This window comes from Myotis davidii, unplaced genomic scaffold (assembly GCF_000327345.1).
Source record: "Myotis davidii unplaced genomic scaffold, ASM32734v1 scaffold208, whole genome shotgun sequence".
NCBI classification, from domain to species: domain Eukaryota; kingdom Metazoa; phylum Chordata; class Mammalia; order Chiroptera; family Vespertilionidae; genus Myotis; species Myotis davidii.
Window position 1 is genome coordinate 2,531,663 of NW_006299706.1, and position 10,000 is coordinate 2,541,662.

Below are 10,000 nucleotides of genomic sequence, written 5' to 3' on the forward strand. Positions count from 1 at the left end.
TCCACTCCCCCCATCCCCCAACCTGTACACCTGAATTCCAGACTAGGGCTTTTGGAGAAATGGAATCTGAGAATACAGAGTAAGCCGGTTCTATACTGAGGGTGGGACATGCAGTTTCCTCACTCTTATTTCAAGGACATCAGAGTGCGTGGAATGGATGTTCCAAAGTGACTGGTGCTAACACAGCAGCGAGGGAGACCCTTTATTAGGCTGTTGGATGGACTGCCCTCCCTGCACTCCCAGGGAAATCAGTCTTATGTTACCCAGTCGTCCTCTGAGCATGTTCTGGCTTTTGCTCTGAGTACCTGACAGCTGGGGTGGTTCCACAACAACCAACAGGGACCAACCTGCAGCTCTAATCTCCTTATTCAAGATCCATCAAAGGGGCAAAAATGAACATCTTGAGGAAAAACAGTTCATTTCTTCACTCATTAGTCCTAGCAGCCGGATGAAGAAAGTCATGTTGGAATTGGCTTAATCAGATCAGAAGGTCTAAGATGGGAGCTGCCAGCCGGGTCCCTGCAGCACCCTTGGGAACGAGGCCCAGATGCGGTGCTCACCTGTCCCCCGTGCTCTGGGCTGTCCTCCCTCTGGACTCTGACTGGGGGCAGTCAGAGCAAGTCAGGCTGGCTCATCTGCTGTCTCTGGGCCTATTTCTTAATATGAGGGATAAGTGAGGCAGGAAGGGCTGAGGGAACTATTCCAGGAGGGAATGTGTCTTCCATTGTGGTGTATGTGGAACTAAAGAGGTTTCCAGAGCAGAGCAGCCCTGAGAGGGCAGAGCTAGAACAGAATCCGGGAGTCTCAACTTCTCAGCCCATACTTCTCTTTAAGAACCTGTTTGCAGCCCTGACCGGATTGGCTCAGTGGATAGAGCGTCGGCCTGGGGACTGAAGGGTCCCAGGTTCGATTCCGGTCGGGGGCATGTACCTTGGTTGTGGGCACATCCCCAGTGGGGAGTGTGCAGGAGGCAGCTGATCGATGTTTCTCTCTCATTGATGTTTCTAGCTCTCTATCCCTTTCTCTTTCTCTCTGTAAAAATCAATAAATATATATTTTTAAAAAAAAGAACCTGTTTGCATTTGGTCTGAATATTTTGCTGTTTTTCCTTTGTCTCTGAGTGGTCCAAAGAGTGTAATAAAATTGTAATCCAACCCATGAGTGTCATACCGCATTTTTCTCTAGGAAAATATTCCAGATGTCTTTTCCCAAGCTTCGGGAATCTTTGGAGTTTGTCTGCTGATAAACTTCTGCACACAAGTAAAAAAGCTAGAGGAGAGGAAAAGATGGGTTAGAGGAGAAAAAAAAAAAGATGGGTTAAGTCCTCAACCAGGAGGGACTCTGTCCCCACGAGGCCATTAGCAATGCCTGGGGACACCTGAGAGGTGCTACTGCTGTCTTGTTGGTAGATTCCAGTGAAGTGGCTAAATATCCTGTAATTCACATGATAGCCCCCACACAGCTGACAATTCTACAGCTCAGAACGTCAGGCAATGCGGAGGTTGAGGAACCCCAGCTTAGGGCGTTTCAGGAGCCTAAGGTAACCCTCTGCCTCTGCATGCACCATAGTCAACACAACTGCCTCGACTCTGTACCCTTCCTCCACCGGATGCTTTGCCCTTGCACTTGCGGGCAGACGTTTCCTAAGGGCCCTGCTTTCTCGCTGGGACGGATGTGCTCCATCTTCATTCAGGAATGTTGTTGAGGCGCCACCTTGGGACTTACACACAGGTACTCAATGACATCTGCTGAGGATTGGCTATTGACTCTGGCTTCTGAGAGTGGTGACCACAGGAAGGAAAACCACTGCCCTTGCCTTGGGCAAGAAGGTCATTCTGCAGAGCCCGACACCAAGCTCGCTCCTTCACTCCGCTTCCTTCTTAAGCAGCTGGCAAGGCTGCTGGCTCTGAGCGCTATCCCCGGGCACTCTGGCCTGTCACTCCTAGTCCTTCTTGTCACCTTCAGATCCAGGGCCCTCTATTGCCTTGTCCCTCTGCCAGGCTACCTTGTAGTAACACCGTATATTTCCAAGGGCCACTCTCAACTCCCCTGTCAGTCTGTATCCACTTTTGTTCAAAAACCTCTAGAAGACCATCCCTTCCAAGCTGACCAAGAACGAGTCGTCCTGGCCTTGCTCTTGCTGCTCCTCCCTATGCTGTTGATGTGCTTAGCAGTGAAGCCTCCCTTCCACTTAAGTTTCACCTCCTTTCATATTTTATCCACGCTCTGAGATGCCCAATGGTGCCATGGAGCAGGGCCAGAGGTCATCTTCATTCAGGAATGTTGTTGAGACACCAGCTCTGCTGGTGAAGCACAAGCAGGCACCCAGTCAAGACGGACCCTCCTGACTTACCAGTGGGCTGGGGTCTGCCTGAGAGAAGATGTAACGTAGAAAAACCCCCAGGTGAGCTGGCCGTGACTTAAGTTTCTCAAGATCCTGGAATATGATGTCGCTCTGGAAGGCAGAAGGAGACTGGCTGGGGGCACAGTGGCAGGGTGTAGCAGCAGGGCCTGTGCCAGCTTAGTGCCCATGTTCTCGGCCTCCCAGGGTTTCTAAGTGGTGGCTCCCTCCTCCACATTCCCTCCCAGATGGTGTAATCAAACTGCCCCCAGTCGAGAGCAGCCGGTATGACAAAGAATAATGAAAGGAGAAAACCAGGAAACCGTTACCTCGTTGTTGAAATAACCTGGGTCATAATCTTCTTCTGGGCCAATAATTAAAGGCTTCGGGCTTTGATCTACACCCTGGGGGAGAGAGCCGAGTTGTAGAGATGAGAGGTTAGAGGAGAGGGGATCCAATCCCTTGATGGAGCCTGTTTAGTGAGAGCACAGAGCTGACAGGGAAAGCCACATGTGTCTGGCAAACGCTTCCATCTCACTACCTTCCCCAAATCTCAGAAAATAGAAAACATGATTTCCACTTGCAGGAAGTCAAGTGCATCTGGGGAGGGAAGGGGAGGCAGAGCCGACTCAGAGGAGCCTGGTCACAGGACAGACGAAGATGGAAGTGAGAGAATGTGCTCTCTTCCTGTTTGCGAAAGAACTGGAGAGGGAGTGTCCGCCAACAAAATAAGAACCTAGCTCCTGTTGGGTGTGGGCTTTGATGTTCTCCTAAACAGCCACCTCCACACTGAACACCCCCTGCAAGTCCAGCAGCTGCCACACTGCTACTTGACAGTTACTATGTCTACTGACAGCACCTGCAGCTTGACCTGTCAGGAGGGCCTAGCAGTCCATGTCTACCTCCTTGAGCAAAAGGGGATGGAGCCCAGTTTCCCCAACACTATTTCCTTTGCCTGTTCAAGATCTATGAGAGACGTCCATTACCTGTCTAGAATCCCAAATTCTTCGATTGGCTTTTCTTTCTCTCCCTCTTATGCCAATCTTAATCACCTCTCTAACTGGTATGCCATCAATATTAGGTATGACGAGATTTCATATTGTATACACTGTTCAGATGCTGCAATGAACAAGGCTTTCTCCTACAGGTTCCTTGCACGTTCAAAGCTTTTCTAGCAATTACATTTTTCTCTCAATTTAATCTACCTCATTTCTAGCAACTCCCCAACAAGGGCTCAGCTTCTGGAGCCCATCTAGATTCCTCAGGCCCACCTGTTCCCAGGCCTCAGATACTTCCTAATCACTGTCTAGGGGGGCTTTCCTGACAGTCCCTCCCTGTTACTCCTCATTCATCTTTGTTCTCCTGGGTATGTACAGACTCTAAGCCCAGAATCACTGAGTCACGAATGTGAGAGACCCGGAAGACACCTCAGAGCTCAGAGTCTAGCAACTCATTTATAAATGAGAAAGTGAGGCCCAGAGAGACTGAATGGAAGTGCAAAGCTGCAGAGTCAAGCCTGATGTGCTATATTTGTATATCTCAAAGGATCGGGGGCGGGGATTGGGGGGAGGTGGGGAGAGGTGCTAGATGCCTCTACTTGGCTCTCAGAACCTGAAAGCACCAGGTTTTTGCTTGTTTGAGGAGGATTTTTTTCTTTACATCTTTACAAATATATAGTTTTTCTGATTACAGAAGCAGAATATGCTTATTATAAAATAACCAAACGGTTCAGGATTATGTAACAGAAAATTCCCTTTGATCCCATGCCCTGTTGCTGACAGTTTCATGGTTAGTACAGGTTTCTCCAGACTCTTACTAACATAGATTATTAAGAAATTGAAACTATACTATACTTGCTCTTATCACTCAAAAATAGCAACTTAAATAGTTTTCAGAAGATGAACGGGTTCAGAGGAAGAAAAAATGGATTCCAAGACTGATTACTGCTCCTATGAGCCACCAACCAGAAACCCTCCCTAAGAACAGCATGTGAACCCGACCTCCCTCGGACCCTAACTTGGTCCTGCAGTGCTACCAAGGGAGGGGGTCACTCAGAGAGTGGCCAGGAGAGGAGCAGCCTGGGCGGGGGCTCAGGAGAACTAAGTCCTTGCCATTACCAAGCCTGGTCCTTGAACAGTCCCTTAGCCTTTATTTGCCTCACGTGTCTCACTTACAAACGGAGATATTGATGCCTGTTTCCTTTCCTGATGGGGAAAATTAAATGAGGTATTTTTTCCTAAAGGATCCAGCACAGAAGCTGGTGTACTGGGCATTTTAATACAAGGTAGGCCCATTTTCCCACCATTCTCCCTCCATGAGCTAGAAGTAACCAAACTCTATCCTACGGGTATAACTAAGGCACTAAATAGTGTGTGATACTGGTTTTAATGTAAGGGAATGACAGAACTGCTTTAAAATAAACTCAAGTGTAAACAAGTGAGTTAGCTTAAGGAAAAATATTATGTAACATTATACAACTGGCTTGAGACTATGGAAAAAATTATGGTGGTAGCAGATGAATTTTAAGAGACACTGTTTTACAAAACTCAGAGTTCTCTTTCCAGCGTCTCTAACAGGCAGTGACCTACCTTCTGCCTGAACAACAAGCAATTCCCTGGCTCTGAAGTCCGCCCATCCCATTGTCAGACAGCCAATTCCTAGAAAGCCTTTTGCACTGAGCAGAAACCTGTCTTCCTGAAATCTCCCTGGAACCCAGCTCTCCCCTTCAAAGCCGTGGCTTTAGGTCAAGGCTTTGTAGGAGCTCAGGCTCCAGGGAAGTGCCCCTAATGGTGAGGAGAGGTTAATTGGGAAGAGAAATGTGCTATTACTATTCTGGAGAAACACTAAACAAACCTATTTCCTGTTTTATACAGACATTGACAGATCACCTATCCTCTCCTTAGACATCACTTCACTTCAGATGTATTCACTGACTCTTCACACAGAACTGAGATAGTTTTACTTTCCTGCACTCACTGACACCATGTTCTTTCTTTACTATTTATTCTCTAGGTAAATGTCTCTCTCAAAACAGAGGTTTGGTTTGATTATTTAAGACTATGTACTGGTAAACCAGTTTTGGGAAAAGGGAAAGGAAGATTGCAGGGTGGCTGTGAATCACTCACCTGGTCGCTGGTGGGGGCGGCTGGTGCATCCGGGCCCTGCCACCTATGGTGCTGGGCCACCCTGGCCATGATCACAGGGGAGGTTCGAGGACTGTCTAATCCAGGGTCTGACAGCACTGAGTTCCGATTTATCAATGACTAAAGGAACAGAGAATTCTGTGAGAAGGAAACTCATCCAAAAGCTCTCAGACCTCAGCTCACCTGGTGGTAACACTCATCAGCTAATATGAATTCAGTACTGATTCTGTGCCTGGCACTGTGTTAACCTTGATTATATAGTACCTGACTTAATTCTCACAACAGTCCTCTGAGGGAGACACTATTATTCCTCCTACTTTTCACACAAGGACACTTTTCACACTTGGAGCAGATATAAGACTTGCAGAAGGTCAGATAGCTACTCATGTGGTGTTCCCTGGCTTCCACCTGGACAGTCTCATCCCACAGAAGGGGTCACTGCATTAATCAAGCCCTCGGCACTAAGCTATGATGCCTCCCAGATGTCGAACCCTCAAGATAAAGTAGATCATTTAGGACCCTCTGGCCCCTCTTCATGTCTTTCCTGTATGCTGGTCCTTTCACATACTTGCATCATCTTCCCCCAAATGGACAGGAGCAGCAAGGAAAGAAAATTCCAACTCTTATTTAAAATGAGGTTTTAAACATGTTTTAAATGACCAGTTCACATAATTAACCTGGTTAAGTATATACTTTGCGAACATCATTATTACATCTTTCATTCACTTGTATTTTTATATGCAAGTTTATATTTGCAGTTTACATATGCAAACTGAGAACACCTGGAAGAGGAACCTTGGAGGCCAAAGGGTGAACGACTCTGACCACTCCAGGAAAGAAGAACGGAAAGATCTGAGACACAGAGAGAGACAACACTGCTTCTGCTGGCAGGGGTCACTGCATTAATCGAGGACAAGTTACTAGTACTTGCAGCCAGGCAGAAATGTGTTTTGGGCCAAGTCACCAGCTTTAGATTTCTGTCTCTGTTCTCTTACACTCAAAGGCTTGCTACAGATAATGAAATGCCTCTCTCTCCACCCTACCTTTTTTTTGTTGTTGTTGTTAATCCTCACCTGAGGATATTTTTCCATTGATATTTATTTTTTAAAATATATTTTTATTGATTTCAGAGAAGAAGGGAGAGGGAGAGAGAGATGGAAACATCCATGATGAGAGAGAATCATTGATTGGCTGCCTCCTGCAAGACCCCTACAGGAGATCAAGCCCACACCCCTGGCATGTGCCCCTGACTGGAATTGAAACTGGGACCCTTCAGTCCATAGGCCGACACTCTATTCACTGAGCCAAACCAGCTAGGGATTTCCACTGATAGAGAGAGTGAAGGGGGAGAGACAGAGAGAAACATCGATGTGACACATTCATTGGTTGCCTCCTGCACAGGGATCAAGCCTGCAACCGAGGTACACGCCCTTGACTGGAACTGAACCGAGGACCCTTCTGGCTGCGGGCTTGCGCTCTATCCACTGAGCCAAATCGGCTAGGCTCCACTGTACCCTTTATAGCACAGAGCTGTGGTGAAGTAGAAGCCAGATTTGATGATCTTTCATTTGGGATGCACCTGAAATCCCTTTTTTGGGACCCAGAGCAGAGTGACTGAAGTCCTTAGAACTGGAACTACTGAAGAGGCCCACAGACGACAGGACAGAGGCCTTGGCAACCGGAGAAGGAACACTAAACCTACAGTTTCCAACGGCTCACCCCGCTGGCACTCACCTCACTGAGGGAAGGGAAGCGTTCTGTCCCAGAGTCCAAGCCACTGTCCCCGTCCTGTGAATCCAGAGAAAGTCGGCCTGACAAGGAAACATAAGCGGGAGCTGTGGTTTGGGGAAAGGAAGAACCTTAACCGGGAGCCTGTGCACAGGGCAGACGCATGAACCTGCCACCTTCCTTTCTCTCCGTTTCCCTTTGTCTCTTATCTCATGATCCCTCCAGTCAGACACTTTACAACTAGCTCTCACCTACCTCTACACCTGTGCCCAGGCCATGTCACCTCCTGCAATAACACTCCATAGCTCTATCTCCCAGTCACCTCAGCCACAACTCTCTCTGGTTCCTGTTTGCTGGTCCTTTCACATACTTGTCAGTCCTCACCGGAGGATATTTTTTACATTGATTTTTAAACAGAGTGGAAGGGAGGGAAGGAGAGTAGAAGGAAGACAGAGAGAAACATTGATGTGAGAGAAACATTGATCCCACACATGGGATCAAACCTGCAATCCAGGTATGTGCCCTTGACTGGGAATCGAACCTGTGAACCTTTGGTGCACGGGCAGATGCTCTCACCGAGTCACACCGTCCTGGGTGCAACAGTATTTCTTAAGCTCTGAAGTGCCAGGTGCTGGTAGGCAAGGTGGCATCTGGGCCATCATCATTCCAGTTCTCTTCCTGGCACTTATCTACCCAGTGCTCCTGGCTATGCGTTCATTTCTACTGAATGAATTGTACCCAATTTCCCTGTGCTCTGGTACTGCTTTTTCTCACGATGCTATTTCCCAGAGGCAGATACTATATGTTTTCTTTCCCTGAATCTGCCTCATGGAGAGGGGACAACGGATAAGAAACCTGGACTAGCGACATGCCAGAGAAAAAAGAGTGGTGGGGGGACTTACCCTCTGATGATCTCTGGCTGATGTCACCGTATAGTGGAATTATGTCCTAAAAAAGAAAGATCCAGAGGGTGGGCAAATTCTATTAACCTCTCTCCCTACTATTTCCTTCCTCCAATCAACCCTTCCCGTAGTCTCAGCAGATACAATCTGTTTACAATTAGTGGCCTCTTTTGCTTTATTGTCTTAAAAATGCCCAGCTACACGAGCTATTGCTTTATTTGTAGTTTCAGGAGGATGGTGACCCCTAATGGCAGAAAGAGAACTTTACCATCAGAAACATTCTAAAAATTTGCTTGATCTCAAGTAACCATGACCTCAAGACATCTACTGCCTTAGTTGGGCTACACACAGAAAGAACTTCCTTCAAGTGGTACGAAACACTCAAGCAGATGACTGAGGCACAAATGAAAGGCCCCTCTCTAAAGATCTTTGAGGTGCAGGCCTCAGGCTGGCTGACCAGCCGATGTAGACAGAATTATATTCATAGTGCTTCCCTGTTTATAAAGCCCTCTTTTCTCTCTCTCACGTAGTCTTTCAACAATTCTGACGTTGACCTCATGTTATAAATGAGGAAACAGAAGCCCAGCGATCTCAGGTAACTTGCCCAAGCTACACAGCAGTGAGCTATAAAGCCAGGCTGCATTCAGATTCCACAGGGAGCATTTCAGCCTCGCACCTCACAGGGCACACGGGTACACAGGCAGTGGCAGCAGCAACATGCGCAGGCCCTGTGCTGAGGACACGCTTTAACTCCGACAACAACCCCGTCAGGCAGATCCTGTCTGATCTCCACCAAGACTCCCAGGGATTAGGTAACTTGTCCAAGAGTCTCAAAACTGGTGAGCACTGAAACTGGGGTGTGAATCCAGATGGTATTAAATCCAGAACCTGAGCCCCTATCAACCATGTGACACTGAGAAGTCCTTCAGAAAATAAAACAGCTTAAATTTAATTAGCCTGTTTCCCGGACTTGTTTGATCTGATGTTCTAAAGGAGATAGTGATAATCCTCAAATAATTTCTATTGGCCGTGGCAAATACTACTCTTGGCGATCCTCAAGTTTCTGGAAAGTTACTTCCTATGTATCCAAATAATTAAGGCCTGTAAGAGATAAGACACCACTAATAGCAAACTCCCTACTAGAACAGATAAGGACCTGGAGTCTCCTCTCTGGGATTTTCCACAAAGTAGGGTTAGCTGCTGCTATAAGAACCTCTCAACTGACTGGGAATCCTTTCTTAGGCTGACTTTTAAAAGTACTTGTATTTCTTTGAGGAGACCTGGGAAATGAGTGTTGGAAAAGTTACCCGATGAATGCTGAGTGAAGGCGGTGTAGGAATATATATGTCACGATGAGGAAATTACCCACAAGGAGATGGATAATTAGGAGACTAAAGCCATTTCTTTCTGTTGCAACCATAAGCTCTTGGAAGGCTTTTTATTTTCTGTCTCCAGGGTCAGGACAGTGCTCAGCCGCTTTGGCTCTAAATAAAAAAAGGCCGACCTTTGTTTCCTGGTTGTATCCTAAACACTTCCTAGCTCAGCCTTGGGTCCTGGCATGACTCAGGGAGCTTCTGCCTAGCTTTCTTCCTACTTCCTCCCAGACCGCCTGCAGGGTGCCCATCCTAGGGCTCTGCCTACTATCACTCACCACTGAGCCACCCGTCTCCTGCTGGATCTTCAGCTGCAACTGAGTGACTCTCCGCCGGGCAGCTTCGATCTGCTCCTCCAGCAGGCTGGTGGGGCTCCGGCTATACATCTCACAGACATGCTGGCGGGGGAGGGGGTGGTGAGGAGGGCAGGGAGGAGGGGAAAAGGCAGATGGGTTGGTTAGTAGAGAATGGACAACTCATCAGTGAGAGGAACAGGCTGTTATTCCCAAACAA

At 47.5% G+C, this 10,000-nt stretch overlaps 1 protein-coding gene across 1 annotated transcript in view; it reads right to left on the reverse strand.

Annotated features, from left to right (window-relative positions):
* ARHGEF11 (Rho guanine nucleotide exchange factor 11) overlaps window positions 1–10,000 on the reverse strand; it is an 82,563-nt gene that overhangs the window by 24,963 nt on the left and 47,600 nt on the right. Inside the window, exons 10-16 of the mRNA XM_015571735.1 lie at window positions 9,766–9,885; window positions 8,115–8,160; window positions 7,219–7,295; window positions 5,467–5,604; window positions 2,671–2,745; window positions 2,354–2,455; window positions 1,171–1,269 (exon numbers count right to left, since the gene is read on the reverse strand). Of these exons, the coding sequence (XP_015427221.1) occupies window positions 1,171–1,269; window positions 2,354–2,455; window positions 2,671–2,745; window positions 5,467–5,604; window positions 7,219–7,295; window positions 8,115–8,160; window positions 9,766–9,885 (657 nt within the window). The remainder of the gene's footprint in view (window positions 1–1,170; window positions 1,270–2,353; window positions 2,456–2,670; window positions 2,746–5,466; window positions 5,605–7,218; window positions 7,296–8,114; window positions 8,161–9,765; window positions 9,886–10,000) is intronic.